General features: G+C 65.2%; 1 protein-coding gene across 2 annotated transcripts in view; it reads left to right on the top strand.

Moving 5' to 3' along the window:
- The window catches only part of SPEG (striated muscle enriched protein kinase), a 37,481-nt gene extending 21,546 nt beyond the window's left edge, over positions 1-15,935 (top strand). For both annotated transcript variants that reach the window (XM_086750485.1, XM_086750484.1), the window contains 32 exons: positions 357-617; positions 1,738-1,896; positions 2,026-2,215; positions 2,362-2,591; positions 2,758-2,877; positions 3,217-3,321; positions 3,420-3,626; positions 3,754-3,877; positions 4,308-4,480; positions 5,195-5,307; positions 5,512-5,680; positions 5,764-5,857; positions 6,221-6,421; positions 6,581-6,641; positions 6,842-6,919; positions 7,053-7,225; positions 7,331-7,357; positions 7,604-7,756; positions 7,878-7,920; positions 8,016-8,084; positions 8,193-10,371; positions 10,478-10,630; positions 10,707-10,823; positions 10,899-11,066; positions 11,348-11,470; positions 11,658-11,822; positions 12,023-12,722; positions 12,812-13,051; positions 13,124-13,347; positions 13,826-13,901; positions 14,153-14,302; positions 14,603-15,935. In XM_086750485.1, coding sequence (XP_086606611.1) covers positions 357-617; positions 1,738-1,896; positions 2,026-2,215; positions 2,362-2,591; positions 2,758-2,877; positions 3,217-3,321; positions 3,420-3,626; positions 3,754-3,877; positions 4,308-4,480; positions 5,195-5,307; positions 5,512-5,680; positions 5,764-5,857; positions 6,221-6,421; positions 6,581-6,641; positions 6,842-6,919; positions 7,053-7,225; positions 7,331-7,357; positions 7,604-7,756; positions 7,878-7,920; positions 8,016-8,084; positions 8,193-10,371; positions 10,478-10,630; positions 10,707-10,823; positions 10,899-11,066; positions 11,348-11,470; positions 11,658-11,822; positions 12,023-12,722; positions 12,812-13,051; positions 13,124-13,347; positions 13,826-13,901; positions 14,153-14,302; positions 14,603-14,810 — 7,253 coding nt within the window. In that variant the 3' untranslated portion in view covers positions 14,811-15,935. The remainder of the gene's footprint in view (positions 1-356; positions 618-1,737; positions 1,897-2,025; positions 2,216-2,361; positions 2,592-2,757; positions 2,878-3,216; positions 3,322-3,419; positions 3,627-3,753; positions 3,878-4,307; positions 4,481-5,194; positions 5,308-5,511; positions 5,681-5,763; positions 5,858-6,220; positions 6,422-6,580; positions 6,642-6,841; positions 6,920-7,052; positions 7,226-7,330; positions 7,358-7,603; positions 7,757-7,877; positions 7,921-8,015; positions 8,085-8,192; positions 10,372-10,477; positions 10,631-10,706; positions 10,824-10,898; positions 11,067-11,347; positions 11,471-11,657; positions 11,823-12,022; positions 12,723-12,811; positions 13,052-13,123; positions 13,348-13,825; positions 13,902-14,152; positions 14,303-14,602) is intronic.
- The last annotated feature ends 17 nt before the right edge of the window (positions 15,936-15,952 follow it).

Here is a 15,952-nt window from a genome sequence, read left to right on the forward strand (position 1 = left end):
CTCCCTGGGGAGGGGGGCTTGGCGAGGTGGGGTGGGCTGCGAGGCTGTGACCCTTTTTTTTTTTTGTAGCTCTAATAAAATCTGTTTGGTAAAGCGCTGTGTGGTGTGTTCCTGGCACGGACACCTCCCCTCACCCCCGACCCCTCCCCGGCTCAGCTCTGCTTTCCACATCTTGCCCCCCACCATTCACCCATCCCTGCTGCACCCCTTGCCCGCTGGCCGGGTCCCCTCCCCGCATGACCCCCCGCTGCCCCGCATGTTCCCCCTTGCCCCATCCCCACCACATCTCATGGTTGCTTTTCAGTTGCTGAGACGCGTCTCTCTTTCTTTCTCTCTCTTCCCCCCTTCCCGGGCAGCTCGCCCCGAGTGCCAGTCCCTGGCCGTCGTGGTTCCCCTCCAGGACGTGGTGGTCGGGGCGGGGGAGCTGGCACTTTTTGAGTGCCTGGTGGCTGGCCCGCCAGATATGGACGTGGACTGGCTGTCCCGGGGCCGGCTGCTCCAGCCCGCCCTGCTCAAATGCAAGATGCATTTTGACGGGCGCAAGTGCAAGCTGCTGCTCACCTCCGTGCATGAGGACGACAGCGGGATCTACACCTGCAAGCTCAGCACCGCCAAAGGTAAGCGGCGGTCACGCAGCTCCCCGAGGGGGTCTCACTCGGGTTTGGCCCTAGGGGGGGTGCTGGGGGTGGACAAGATCCCTTCACTCCTGAGTTTGGGTCTCTGGTCCCCCCAGGATGTAGATGTGAGTGCTGGAGGTGGGGGGCAGTGGTTTCTGCCCCTGGGAGTTGGGGAGCTTTTCCCACCTGGGAAACCTGGTGTGCATCAGCCCTTGGGCTCCAGCACCCTGAGCCCTGCACCCCACTCAGCTCCTCTGACAGCACGTGTGCGGCTCCCAGAAAGTGGGGAGATGCCTTTGCACCCTGGCTGTACTGGCTGGGTGCAGCCCTGGAGCCCAGCTGTGCCCTTTCCCTGGCTCCAGAGCCTCTGGGCACCCAGCTCCAATACCGACCTCTCTCTGCTGGCCTGGGAGGTGGCAGGGGCAATGGGCTGCCCACCTTCTTCCACCAAGCTGTCACTGGTGGCAGCTGAGGAACAGCAGCAAGACCCGGCTTGTGTCCCATGGCTCCAATACCCCTCTGCATGCAGCCTCTGTCCCCCGCAGCAGGACGGGGCCAAGAGTCCCTTTCCCGTGCCCCAGCCCACCCAGGCAGCCCCTCATCGGTAACCCAGGCTGCTGTGGGTGTGGGGGGCAGCTCCGTTCCCAGCCTGTGCATCCCTCCCCAGAGGAGGCTGTGTGCCTGCGGGGATTTGAGGGCAGCAGCAGTTTTGGGTGCAGGGAGGTGAGGCTGTGCCTGAGTATGGGGTCAATCCCTGCCCAAACACCACTTTGCAAAGCGATCCCTGCTGCAACCCCCGCTCATCTGGAGCATCCAGCCTGCACTCATCCCTGTGCCACCCCTGGGTGCTGCACGTCCTGGCAGTGTCCTGCCCGCTTCAACGTCACCGCCCTGTCCCCAGATGTGACCCCCTGCCCTATGGGGAGGACAGGGCATCTTCCCATCCCATTTTGCTGCTAGCAGCTGCACTATATGGATCTATTTAGATACATACCCACCGGGCGTGGGGTACGCTCAGCTACAACCACGTCGACTGCTGGGGCTGCGGCCGGGGGTTCGCAGGCTGCCTCCTGCCCTGCGTGTGCCGCGCAGGGCTCACCGCTGCCCGCTCTCCTTGCAGACGAGCTGACCTGCAGCGCCCGGCTGACGGTGCAGCCCTCCGTGCAGCCGCTCTTCACCCGCAAGCTGGAGGACGTGGACGTGGTGGAAGGGCGGACAGCGCGTTTCGACTGCATGATCAGTGGGACTCCCCCTCCGGTGGTCACCTGGACCCATTTTGGTAACCCCCCAAACCCAGAGAGCTGGGCTAGGGCCCTGCAGGGTGACCTTTTGCCATCCCCTTCGGGGCTCATGCCTGGCTCGGGCTGGGAGGATGCTGATGCTGATGCTGGTGTGTGTCTCCCTGCAGGCCAACCCGTGCAGGAGGGGGAGAACATGCGGATTCAGAGGGACCGGGGGCTGCACTCGCTGGTCATCGTGCACGTGGGCAGTGAGGACGAGGGCCAGTATGCAGTGACCGCCAGGAATGCCCATGGCCACGTGGAATGCTCTGCCGAGCTCTACGTGGAGGAGCCACGGCCGTCTGCCGCTTCCCAGATGTAAGAGTCAGAGGTCTCTGGGATCTGCATCCCTCCTGCTTGCTTCCCCCTGGGATTTGGGGTACTGTGGGCTTGTGCAGAGACTGGGGTCAGGGCTGAGCTGGGGGAACCATGCTCCCGCCACGAGCATGTGTGGGCTCTTGCAGCTCCAAGCTGGAGAAGATGCCATCCATCCCAGAGGAGCCGGAGCAGGTGGAGACGGAGACAGAGTGCTTCACCATGCCTGATTTCCTGAAGCCGCTGCACAACCTGGACGTGGTGGAGTCGAAGGAAGCCGTGCTGGAGTGCCAGGTGGCCGGGCTGCCCTACCCCTCCATCACCTGGTTCCACAACGGCACCCGCATCGACAGCACCGACGACCGCAAGATGATGCAGTGTAGGGCTCCCCACCCCCTTGGGGTCCCCCTGCCCAGGGTGGAGGAAGGGGGGGACACCCTGGAAGAAGGCATCATCCCCCAGACCTTCACACCCCATGAGGCAGGGAGGGAAGCTCTGCGCCTCTGGCTCGGGGGATCTTACCCGTGTCCCCCTGTTTCCGCCAGATAAGGATGTCCATCGCCTGGTGTTCACGTCTGTCAGCCACGCACACGCTGGCGTCTATAAAAGCGTCATCGCCAACAAAGTGGGGAAGGCCACGTGCTACGCGCACCTCTACGTCACTGGTAAGCGGCAGAGGGCACCAGCGGGGATGTGCAGCTATTCACTGCTGCCCTGCTACGCTGTGCCACGGGGTGATAGGATCAAGGGCAGTTCAGGTTGGAGGGCACCTCAGGAGTCTCTAATCCAACCCAAATGTGGCGTGAGCTGTGCAGTCTTCATCTTGCAGGGTCAGAATCCCCCAGTCCCACACAGGGCTTTCTGGCAGCACCCCATGAAGCAACCAGTGAGGGTCGTTGGCCCCATCCGTCCCCTCCAGCCCGCATCTCCTAGGGCGTAAGGCAGTTGCCCCAAGAAGCCATGGCAGTGGCCATGCTCACACCCATACCCTCCTCTCCACACAGACGTGGTGCCGACCCCCCCGGATGGGCCCCCCACCGTGGCCTCGGTGACCGGCAGAGCCATCACGCTGACCTGGAACAAGCCCAGGTGGCTGGACACTGCCATAGGTGAGGGGGCCAGGGATGGGCGGGGGGTGGGCAAGGGTGGGCAACGCTGTCATGGGGCGCACTGGCCAGGGCTTTGACCCAACCCTCTCTGCTTGCAGACCCCAAGTCAGTGACCTATGTGGTGCAAATGCAAGTGCTGGGCACGACGCAGTGGCTGGTGCTGGTGGCAGGCGTGCGGGACACCACCTACACAGTGCACAGGCTGACCAAGGGTGCTCAGTACCTCTTCCGTGTCATCACCTCCACCCCCAAGACCAACAGCAAGCCCTCGCCGCCTGTGGGGCCCGTGCAGCTCCTGGACAGGGGTGAGAGAGGTGGCGGGGAGGGGACAGGCTACCGCAGTGGCGGAATCCCTGTCCCCAATGGGGTGGTGAGCTGCTCAAGGCTGGGCAATGTGGGGTTGGGAGGTGATGGTGACAATTTCTGTGGCAGGTCCCTACCTGGCAGAGGCCCCGGTCATCCTGGACAAGCCAGATGTGGTGTACGTGGTGGAGGGCCAGCCAGCCTCCATCACCATCACCATCAACCACGTGGAGGCCACCGTCACCTGGAAGAGGTAGGACATGATGCTGTGCCCGTTGCCTGCCCAATGCCCAGCATCACCCCACAGGGTGCACAAAGAGGGGCTCCTGCACCAGGTCCCTGTGCAGCCCACAGTGGGTGGGGGGTCCTTCCCTGGGGCTGGGCTGGGCATGCACTCAAGGGTGATGTCCAGGGCTGTGCAGAGCTGTATGGGGAGGGGGCTTTTTTGGGGGCGAGTGCTGTCTGTGGAGTGCTAAGTGTTGAGGGCTATTTGGGAGGCAGACCCAGCCTCACATCCAGGGGTGTGAGCTGTTTGACGGGGCTTTGGGGTGGCAGCTGGGGCTGAGGCTGTCACTGTCTGTGGGTCAGGAGGTGGCCATGCGGCTGTGGGGTGGGAACTATCGATGGGGCAGTGGGTCTGGGCTGCCTGTGGGGCTGTGATGTGGCAGCCGGTGTGCCCGCAGGGACGGGCAGGTGCTGGGGGAGCAGGAGGGTACGTGCGAGACGATGATGCCGGACGACGACCAGCACTGCCTGCGGCTGCTGCACGTGGGCCGGGGGGCTGCGGGGCCGCTGGCCTGCGAGGTGAGCAACCGCCACGGCGCTGCCTGCTGCACCCTCCGCCTCTGCCTCGCAGGTAGGTGCCACCGTGCTGGGGTGGCGTGGCTGTACGGTGCTCCAAGCTCGTGTGCCATAGGGGCACTGCCTCATAGCATGGCACTGCTCCTTGGTGCTCCGTACTCATATGCCATTGGGATGCTGCTGTACAGGGTGGCAATGCCCCATGGGGCTGAAAACCCATGAACCATGTGTTGATACTGCTGCCTGGTGTCCTATACCCACATCTGACTTGGGCAGAAGTGGCCCATGTGCCCCACGACCATGTGCATGGGGTGGCACTGCCCCATGGTGTCCCTCAGCCATGTGCCATGGGTGGCACTGCTGCAGGCATCCCATACCTGTGTATAACAAGGTGGCACTGTCCCGCAGTGCCCTATGGCCAAGATCCACGCTAGACACCTCCACAATGCCCCACAGAGCTGTCATGGGTGGCATTGTCCTACATTATGCCCCGTTATGTCCATGTGTAATGGGGAGATGCAACCCCCCAGTGCTCCACACCCATGTGTTGCACTGCCCCATGGTGCTCCACACCAATGGGGAACTGCCCCATGGTGCTGCAGGCACATGCTATTGGTGGTCTGCCCCATAGCGTCCCACTCCTGTGTGCGCTTCATGCCCCTATACCATCAACTGGCACCTTCTCGCAGTGCCCCACAGCCACATGCCCTGTGCCAGTGGCAGGGGAGTGGCACTACCCCATGGTGCCCCATGTTCCATCTCTCCGCAGAGGCACCTCGCTTTGAGTCCATCATGGAGGACATCGATGCCCAGGAAGGGGAGACGCCGCGCTTCGTTGTGGTGGTGGAGGGGAAACCGCTGCCAGACATCATGTGGTACAAGGTGGGCTGGGACCCCCCCACTGACCCACAGCCCCCCCTAGATCCATACCCTCCACTGCCTCACCTGGGTTGCCGCTTTGAGGCCTTCGGGTTGCGTTTGCTGCCGGTGATGCAGGACGTGCCCCGTGCCCTATCCACGGGGAAAGGGTGGTGTGAGCTGATTGGGGACGGGATGGGACCCCCCTGATGCCCCTGCCACCCCCAGGATGGGCAGCTGCTGGAGGAGAGCAGCCACCTGAGCTTCGTGTATGAGGACAATGAGTGCTCGCTGGTGGTGCTGGGCGCCGCCGAGCCCGACAGCGGCGTCTACACCTGCACAGCCAAGAACCTGGCCGGGGAGGTCTCCTGCAAGGCGGAGCTGGTGGTGAGGACAGGTACGGCTGGCCAGTCCCCCAGCCCCGGGGAGCAGAGCCTGGGTGCTCAACGTGCCCCCCGCCAGCGCCTCTCCTTCCCCCAGCTCAGCCCGCTGCCGATGCTGCCATGGAGGAGGAGGCGCTGCACAAGGCACGACGCCTGACCGACTACTACGATGTGCATGAGGAGATCGGGAGGTACGGGGCCACCAGCACGGTGGGCAGCAGGGCATCCCAGGCACCGCAGGGACAGGGGTGCTGGAGCCAGGCTGCACAATGGGGGTCCATCCCGGGGGAGTGAGCTACCTGTGTATGCCAGATCCTGGTGTGCTGGGGCTGTGCTCAGCTGTCGACAGATGCTCTGGTGCCAGCTCAGGGTGGGGAGCTGGGGCAGCCAGAGCAAAGCCGGGGCTGGGGTCTCTCCGTGGATGGTCCTGGAGGGCTGTCAGGGCTGCAGGCATCTCCCTGCGGCGCGGGCACCCATCCCAGCTGCTCAGGGAAGAGGAGGTCTCCTGCTCACCTGCCTCCTTAATCCCCCTTGCCCCTATCGCTGCATTGCAGAGGGGCTTTCTCCTACCTGCGGAGGGTGACGGAGAAGAGCAGCCGTCTGGACTTTGCTGCCAAGTTTGTCCCTGGGAGGACCAAGGCCAAGCAGTCAGCACGGCGGGAGCTGCACATCCTCTCGCAGCTGGACCATGAGCGCATCGTCTTCTTCCATGACGCCTTTGAGAAGAAGAACGCCGTCATCATGGTCATGGAGCTGTATCCTCTGGGCGCTGCACCGGGAATGTGTGGTGCAGGGGATGAGGGGAGGCTTTTGGGGGGATGAGCGGGCAGAGCGGGTGCAGAGGCGCTGGGTGCCCGCGACGGTGCAAAGCATGATGAGGCGTAGAGTTTCTGTGCTCCTTGACTGGGGCCCAGCTGCTCCGAGGAAGAGCTGCTGGACAGGATGGCGAGGAAGCCCTCGGTGTGCGAGTCCGAGGTGGGTGAACCCTGGGGGAGCAAAGTGATGGGGGAGAGAGGGAGCCTGGGGACACCGGAGTCTATCCCAGCCCAGGGACATGCAACACTCATTGTGTCAGGCTACAAAGGGGGCTACAGCCCGCACCCTGCTCTGCACAGGGCCAGTGCAGGGCTGACTCGTGCTCAGGGAGCCCACCCTCCCCACTCCATCTCTCACAGGTCCGGTCCTACATGCGACAGGTCCTGGAGGGGATCTGCTACCTGCACCGGCACAAAATCCTGCACCTGGACATCAAAGTGAGTGCAGGGCTCCCCGGCCCCCTCCCACCCCATACTGCAGGGATGGGCTCCTGCTGACGGGGGACATCGCTTCCCTGGGGGGATCCCCTGCCTCCTGCCAAGTTCCCCTCCGCCCCGCACTGTCCTGTAGCCAGAAAACCTCCTGATGGCCGATTTGAGCAGCGAGCAAGTCCGCATCTGCGACTTTGGCAACGCGCAGGAGCTGACGAATGAGGAGCCGCAGTACTGCAAGTACGGCACCCCCGAGTTCGTGGGCCCCGAGATTGTCAACCAAAGTCCCGTCTCCAGCGTCACTGACATCTGGTAAGGGCGGCCCCAGGGTGGACGGTCGGGTCCCCGCTATGCCGGGAGGGACTGGGTGCCCCAGAGGGCTCATGCTGTGCAGTAACCATGCTCTCCTCTCCACAGGCCCGTGGGGGTCATCGCCTACCTCTGGTAAGTGCCCTGGTGGGGCCCCATGGGAGAGACCCCGTCCCCGCCTCCCCCCTCCCCCCTTGCAGTGCTGGGGCTGTGGCTACGCACATCACTCCTTGCAGACTCAGCCTCCTCCCCGGCCGCTCCTGCTTCTGCCCTTCCCATGGCACCAGGGCTGGGGTTCAGGGTCCCATCCTCAGTCCCCTGTACTCGCCATGCCATTCCCCCTGTTCCCCCGGCCCGATGACAGTGTCCCCTCCTCGGCAGCCTGACCGGGATCTCGCCCTTCGTTGGGGAGAACGACAAGACAACGCTGATGAACATCCGCAACTACAACGTGGCCTTCGAGGAGAGAATGTTCCAGGGGCTCACACGGGAAGCCAAGGGCTTTGTCATCAAAGTGCTGGTCAACGACAGGCTGTGAGTGTTGTGGGGTCCCTGGCTGGGGTGCAGCACAGGCAGCCAGACGCTCCTGCCCTTTCCCCAGCTGGCCAAAGCCCCCCAGCCCAGGTGGTTCTCACTCAACGTTGTCTATTCACAGGAGACCCAATGGAGAGCAGACCCTGGAGCATCCCTGGTTCAAGGTGAGTCTGCACAGGGACGCAGCACCCAGCAGCAGCGGGATTCCCCTCAGCCTGCTGCAGGCTCCGTGGGACACCGCTGTCCCCTCGCCCCACAGACGCTGGCCAAGGGGAAGGTCATCAGCACCGACCACCTAAAGCTCTTCCTCTCCCGACGGAAATGGCAGGTGAAGGCGGGAGCTGGGGAGGGATCGGGGCAGGCAGAGCTGTGTACTGGGCAGGATGATCCCGTGCCACCCACCTGGGCCTGATCCAGCCCTCTCCGCTGGCTGCAGCGCTCACAGATCAGCTACAAGTGCAACATGGTGCTGCGGCCGATCCCGGAGCTGCTGGAGGACACGTCCAACCATCTCTCCATTGCCGTGCCCCGGCACCTCAAGGAGTCGCCGGCGCTGTCGTCCTCCTCGGACTCAGATGACCTGGATGAGCTGCCCTTCATCCCCATGCCGCATCAGGTGGAGTTCTCTGGCTCTCGCATGTCGCTCAACGAGATCCCCACGGATGATGAAACCATTGGGCCAAGCGAGGGGCCACAGCTGGAGGGGGTTGCACTGGGAGATATCTCCTCCATGGAGTGGCAGAACCAGGGTGTGGGGAAGCCCGGGGTGGCCCTGGGAAAGCGGCCGAGGGGCTCTGGGCCACGACGACCATGCGCAGAGGCAGAGGCACCTGGCTCCTCTGACGAAGAAGCTCCCGAAGCCCAGAAGCGTCCGGACTACCCACGCAAAGCCATGAGGAAGGGCTCCAGCCTGGAGTCCCCAGGGAGCACCCGGCGGGGAGAGCTGAAGAGGGGCAGCTCGGCCGACAGCGCCCTGCTGGTCCACCAGCGTCCGGGGACCGAGGAGGGGGCCGAGGCAGGCCGGGACCCCCGCCGAACACTGGCCAAGGCAGCCTCCATGGAGCTGCCGCGGCGGAAAGGGGCCTGGGGAGAAGACGATCACGCCCAGCGCCTGGAGCTGATGCGCCAGCGGCTGCTGCGGGGTGGCCCTGGGGATGGCAAGGTCAGCGGCCTGCGGGGTCCCCTCCTGGAGACCCTGGGGGTCAGCCCCGACAAGAAGGTCCCATGGCCAACCCGGTTGGAGCCGCCGGCACCAGCGGTACCGCGACTGGTGCGAGCAGCCTCCAGTGAGGCCACCTCACCACGCCTCCTCCCTGCCGAGCACCAGCTGCAGAAGAGCAGCTCCTTCAGCCATGGGGATGCTGAGCCCGTTGTCCGGCACCGCCGCTCCGGTGCACCCCTGGAGATCCCAATGGCCCACCTGGAGGCCCAGCGGCTCAAGGAGTCCCCATCGCTCTCGGCCCTCTCTGACGCCCGGCCGTCGGCCCCACCAGATGCACCCAGCCTGCCAACACCTCCTGTGCTGGAGATTGCCGTTCCCCGAGCCCCCACCACCAAGGCTGCCCTGGGGAGGAGGCAGGTCCCTGAGGAGCGTGGCCAGCCTGGGGCCAGCATGGCCACCACCACCACAGGGAAGAAGTCCATGGCCAGGGGACAGGAGGAGAAGATGCCCACCAAGGCTGCTGGAGCCAGAGGGGAGGGGGCTGTTAGGATGGGAGCACCCACCTCATTACAGCCCCCAGCCCCTGGCACCCAAACCCCCAAAACATCTTCCTACGCCAAGGTCATGCAAGCCATGGGAGCCACAGGAGGCAAGGAACCAGCCACTGAGGAAGCCCTGCAGCCCTCACTGGCCACCCACGCTGAGCCCCCCACACCAACACCAGCATCAAGGAGCGAGGCAAAGCCTGCCGGCTCCTCCAGCTCCCTGCTAATCCAGGACATCGACTCAGAGGAGGTCTTTGAGGCCAAGTTCAAGCGGGGCCGGGAGTCATCGCTCAGCCGGGGGCTGAAGCTCCTCACCCGCTCCCGCTCCGAGGATCGGCACCTGGCTGGCCTGCCGGTCCCCGATGAGGGCATCTACCGTCCCACACCAGCCGGTGTGCCCCTGGAGCTGCGCAGGGACCAGCCCACCGGGCTGGTGGCCAAGTCCAAGTCAGTGCAGGACCTGCATGAGGTGGAGAAGGACAGGAGCTTCCTCCGGAGGATGTCCGGGCTCCTCAAGCGGACCCCGCCTGCAGAAAGGAAGAAGAGCAGGGGGGAGGACGGGGGTGGCGAGACCCCATCCAGTGGGCGCCGCTTCTCCTGGAGCCTGGCCCTGGGCAGCTCCAGGGAGCGGAGGGACTCAGAGAGCCTCAAGTCAGAGCCGGTGGGTGGTGGGGAAAGCGAGTCACCAGCAGTGGCCGTACGGAGAAAGATCAGCGCCACGGTGGAGAGGGTCTCCGCACGGCTGCGCAGCCTGTCAGACGAGCGACCGGAGGGCGAGGGGCCCGGGGACCTCCGCCGTGCCAGCTCCGAGGGGGAGAGCCTGCGGCCAGGGCCCCCACCAGCACCCGCACCCTCCTCCGAGTCCCTGCGCTCGGAGGGCAGCACCCGCTCCTCCGCCTCCGCCAAAGGTGAGCAGCAAGGGGGGTCCTGCCAGCACCATGTGGCCCAGCCACCCTGGGCAATGGTGGGCACGGCCGCCCTGGCTTGGCTCTGAGCCGCTCCCGGTGCCTGCAGGTGGGGGTGAGAGCCAGAAGCGGTCCCGCTGGGAGCGCTGGGGGCTCTCGCGGGGCAAGAAGGAGAAGGTGGCCTCACAGCCCAGCATCCCCTCCAGCCTGCTGTGGGAGGAGGGACCCGCCGCCGGCCAGCTGCACGTGCCCAGCGAGTCGGGTAGGTGCAGCGCTGGGACGGGACGGTGGGTGCCCATTGCTGCCCCAGCCTCACCCCTCCCTGCTCTGCTTTCCAGATTTCCCCCCCATTTTCCACATCAAGCTGAAGGACCAGGTGCTGCTGGAGGGTGAGGCGCTGACCCTCTGCTGCCTGCCCGCCGGCAGCCCGACCCCCAGGATCATCTGGATGAAAGGTGGGGGGCTGCCTGTGGAAGGGTGGGCACCGGGAAGGGCACCGGGGCATCCCTCTGCTATGCTCTCCCCCCCAGACAAGAGGTCTCTGCAGCCGGACAACGTGCTGAACGTCGTCTCCTGCAAGGACGGCCGGCAGATGCTCACCATCGCCAAGGTCTCTCGGAAGGACGCGGGGCTGTACGAGTGTGCAGCTGCCAACGCCCTGGGCACGGCCATCAGCTCCTGCACACTGGCTGTGGCACGTAAGGATGCGAGGGGAGGACCTGGGGGAATGGAACCGGTGTCCCGCAGGGAGAGAGCACGCACCAGGCATGCAGCCTGGGACTGGGGACGGGACAGGATGGGGTTTGAGCTCCCCTCTCCGCATCTGCAAAAGAGACTGGGACTTTTGAGGTGGCACAGGCTGGTTTCACCCGGGCACCTCCAGCATCTCTGAGCACATGTGTTGCACTGCCCTCGCCCCGCAGCAGCTCTGCCCTCTCCCTGGCTGGGCACCCAGCCCATCCTGTCTGTCCCCTCACAGGGCTCCCCGGGCGGCCGGGCACCCCGGAGATCCCCCAGAAGTACAAGAACACGGTGCTGGTGCTGTGGAAGCCTGCGGAGAGCAAAGCACCCTGCAGCTACACACTGGAGCGCAGGCTGGACGGTACGTGGGGCTGCTGCCTGTCCCCCAGCCAGAACGATGGGCTCACCCAGGGACAACAAGCCAAGGCAAAAGTGCCCAATGTCCTTGCTGTCCCTCGGGGCTTGGCGGGGTCCCAGGTCAGGGGGGACAGGAGGCTGCCCCCTGCCCCCGGTGTGCCCCAGCCGTCACCTTGTCCCCACACCGGCAGGGGAGCACGAGTGGAAGATCATCAGCACCGGCATCGCCGACTGCTACTTCAACGTGACGGAGCTGCCCCCCGGGAGCACCGCCAAGTTTCGGGTGGCCTGCGTCAACAAGGCCGGGCAGGGGCCCTACAGTAACCCCTCAGAGAAGGTCCATCTCGAGGCAGCAGGTGAGTGAGCCCTTTCCCATGGGGTGTGGGGCAGCCCTAGGGCTGGCTTGTGAGGCTGCAGCCTCTAGGATGCTCGGGGGGGGGGGTGGTCCTTGAGCCCCCGGGGATCTTCTCCCCAGGGCTTCAGGGAATGGGGTACCGCTTACAGCCCACTGCTGGCTTATCCCACCTTGGCTCATACCTCCCTTTGCTCCCCACAGATGCCCGAGCTGCCCCAGCCAAGGACATCACCATCGCTGTCCCTGTCCCCGTCCCTGAGAAGGTGGCTTCCAGCCGGTCGACCCAAACACCCGTGGAGCATCTGGAGCCACCGGCTGCAGGGGTGCCCCCCACCACACCGCCCCGCAAGCACAAAGGAATGGTGCAGAAGACAGACGGGGCGGCACAGGCAAACGTCCCCCCGGGGGTCCTCCAGCCCACCATGGCCCACAAGGAGGTGCCGCGGCCAGACCCTGAGCTCCCACCCAACATCACCGTCTGCGTACCCCCGGAACTGATGTTCACCCCACCACGGACTGTCGCCTCACCCCACACAGACACCCCCACCCGGGGCTCCCCTGCCCCCCCCACGGACACGTCTCCCCCTCCCCGGGCTCCATCTCCTTCCAAGTTCTCCCCCATCTCCCCAGTGTCGACCACCCCTAGCTCAGCCCCTGCGCTGTCTCCCACCCCCAATGCTGCACCCATGCGGAAGATGCCCCCCTACATGGTCACCTCCTTCGTCTCCATGCCCCCTACATCGCCCCCCACACAGGAGCCCCCCCCCACCTCCAAGGAGGCCCCACCTCCATCATCCAAGGAACCCCCGTCCGAGAGCAGGGTCCTGGGGGCGAAAGACAGCTCGGCTCTGCGGCAGGGCGTTCCCCAGAAGCCATACACTTTCCTGGACGAGAAGGCGAGGTGAGTAGCAGTGGGTCAGGATGCTCCATTGGGGATGTCCCCCCCCAGCACCCCACGCCAGGGATGCTGAGTGCCGCCCTGTGCCACAGGGGCCGTTTCGGGGTGATCCGGCTATGCAAGGAGAACGCCACGGGGAAGCACTTCATGGCCAAGATCGTGCCCTACGAGGCGGAGAGGAAGCAGAGCGTGCTGCAGGAGTACGAGATCCTCAAGGCGCTGCACCACGAGCGCATCATGGCCCTGCATGAGGCATACATCACCCCTCGCTACCTGGTGCTCATCTGCGAGAACTGCGCCGGCAAGGAGATCCTCTACAGCATCGTGGACAGGTATGGGTGGGCATGGGGCCACTGGCCGTGGCCACCAGCACAGGGCCGCCCGCTGACACCACTTGCCCTCAGGTTTCGCTACTCAGAGGACGACGTGGTGAGCTACGTGCTGCAGCTCCTGCAGGGCCTCGAGTACCTGCATGGCCGCCGCATCGTGCACCTCGACATCAAGCCGGACAACGTCATCGTCTCGGGCATGAACGCTCTCAAGATCATTGATTTTGGCAGCGCCCAGACCTACAACCCCCTGGTGCTGCGGCAGCTAGGGCGGCGTGTCGGCACCCTGGAGTACATGTGTAAGTGGGGCACCAAGGGCGCGGTGGCATGGGGATGGGGACGTGGATGCAGCTGGGGCACATGTGTGCCTGAGGTGTGCATGTATGTCCAGCTACTGGGGGTCTCGGGACTGGGGAGGAGTTAAGTTGTCCTCAGGGAAGTTGGGGAGGTCTTTGGGGTGCTGGGGGCATCTACTGAGGGTTTCTGTAGGGTTGCTGGGCTCCCAAACTGGGAGAGTTTGGGTGCTGTGGGGCAGCTGGGGTATCCTTGGAGCTGCTGGCCTCTGTCAGGGTGTTGAGGTGTCAGGGAGGGGTGCTGGAGGGTGTAACGGTGGGGTACTGCAGCTGCTGTAGGTGCCAGGGATGCTGTGGATGTTTGTGAGTGCTGGGGATGTTGTGAGTGCTGGGCATGCCTTGGGTACTGGGGGTGCCGGCGATGCTGTGGGTGCTGGGGCTGGGCCCCCTGGTGCATATGACAGCCCTGCTCCCCTGCCCACAGCGCCAGAGGTGGTGAAGGGTGACCCAGTGGGCTCCGCAGCAGATGTCTGGGGCGTTGGCGTACTCACCTACATCATGTAAGAGAAGGGGCTGGGGGGACGAGCACCCTGAGGTGTAGCCAGTCCAACCAAGGGCTCGGTGCCATGGTGGACACCAGGCTGGTGGTGGGCTGGGGGATGCTGTAGCCCTGCAGACACTCCGCAGCTGGACACGGGGACTGAGACTCTGGCAGCTGTGGCTGTTCCAGACCAGGGATGGGTGGGTAGAGGGTCCTGGGTGCCCTTTCACCACTGCCCCCCAGCCTGTGCCACCCCCTTCACCCTCGCAGGCTCAGTGGGCGGTCACCATTCTTTGAACTGGACCCTGTCGAGACAGAGAACCGCATCCTGGCAGGGCGCTTTGATGCCTTCAAACTGTACCCCAACGTCTCGCAGAGTGCTGCCCTCTTCATCCGCAAGATCCTCTCCGTCCACCCCTGGTGAGTGCCTGGCCTAGGCAGGGAGGACCTGTGGCCCTGGACTGTGCCCATGACTGAACCACGTGGGCAGCTCCCTGCGCAACAGGGACCCTCCAGATAGCATCAGTGGAACCCCGGGGTCCACCCCTGTTCCTGGAGAGGGCTGGGATCTCTTGAGTCTAGGACCCTGGGATCCATCCCTGCTCTTGGAGAAGGTTGGGATCCCCTGAGTGTTGCAGGGCAGAGGTGGTAGCTGGGTTTGGGGGGTGCAGTGGTGGTGGGCACCCTGCAGCCCCTCACTTGGCGCCGCCCCTGCCCCAGGAGCCGCCCCACGGTGAAGGACTGCTTTGCCAACACCTGGCTCCAGGATGCCTACCTGATGAAGCTGCGCCGTCAGACCCTGACCTTCACCACCAACCGCCTCAAGGAGTTCCTAGTGGAGCACCAGCGGCGCCGCGGCGAGGCTGTCACCAAGCACAAGGTCTTACTCCGCTCCTACCAGGGCGGCCAGCCGCCAGGGCCGCAGTAGCCAGCCACGAGGGGCCGAGGAGCCAGAGGAACATTCCAGGGGCCGCGGGACGGGGCGGCCGAGGAGGAGCCGGGATGCACCAGGTCGAGCCCACAGGCCTCATGGCCACCACGGAGAGCCTGGTGGCCGGCATCATTTTGGCGGCGCTGAGGGAGAGGGAAGGTGCTGCCCCAGCCAGCCTGGCAGTGGGGTCCAGTAGCAAGCAGGCAGCAGGAAGCCTTGCTAGGAGGAATGGAGAATGTGGCAGAGGGTTGGGGGAAGATGAGATTGGGATGGAGGGGCTGAGGGAAGCCCCAGGTGGGAGTAGGAGATCCGCCAGCATGCCCGCCAGCCCTGGCCACACGGGTCCCGCCAGCCGTGTGCCTTACGCCGCAGCCTGAAGCTGCTCCTGGCCACGGCGCGGGGGTCCCTGTGCTCCCCCCAGGTTGCCTGCCAGCATCCGAGGACTGAGGCTGCTCCAGTGGTTCCTGCAGAGAGGGGCCCGCTTGCAGCCCCCTGCCCCGCCACAGCCCCCCGCCAGCTGGCACAGCCCCGGTCCTCACGGCTGGGAGTGGGGGCCGCCAGCCTCCCATCTTCCACTCCTCCCAGCCTTGGTCCTGGTGAGCGGGTTTGTGGCCCCAGGACCGACGCCGGTGCCTTCCCCGGGGCTGTCGGCTGCACCCCACGCCGGGGCAGGGGGCTGGCTAGCACCCCTCTCTTTGCAAGGGGGCACTCCCATGCCATGCGCGCCTCCTGCGCCTGCTCAGGCCAACGCTGCTCCAGCCTTCGCCCTGTGCCCCATCACCAGCCTGTCCCCAACCCCTCCCCATGCCACCTCCCTCCCTGACCCCCTCAGCGGCTCGGTGCAGTCCCCAGGTGCCTTGCCGAGCCCCCTCCCCAGCTGGCGGCAGGATGCTCCAGCATGGCCGGGGTGCCCCGGGCGGGGGGGACGGGGGCAGCGGTTGGGCACCCGCCTTCCAGATGCTGCTGTAGCGATAGGGCTTTTATTTATTAACTTTGGGGAGAAGGCCTCTGCCCCCGTCCCCGTCCCCGTCCCCTCCTCTCTGCCGGGCTCCGGAGGTGCCAGCGTCCCCGTGGTTTGGAGCAAGCGGCGCGCCAGAGCAGCAATAAAGACCCTGAGCAGCCGGTCCCGTCTCCGTGCC

Source organism: Chlamydotis macqueenii, chromosome 6 (genome assembly GCF_036417535.1).
Source record: "Chlamydotis macqueenii isolate bChlMac1 chromosome 6, bChlMac1.mat, whole genome shotgun sequence".
NCBI classification, from domain to species: domain Eukaryota; kingdom Metazoa; phylum Chordata; class Aves; order Otidiformes; family Otididae; genus Chlamydotis; species Chlamydotis macqueenii.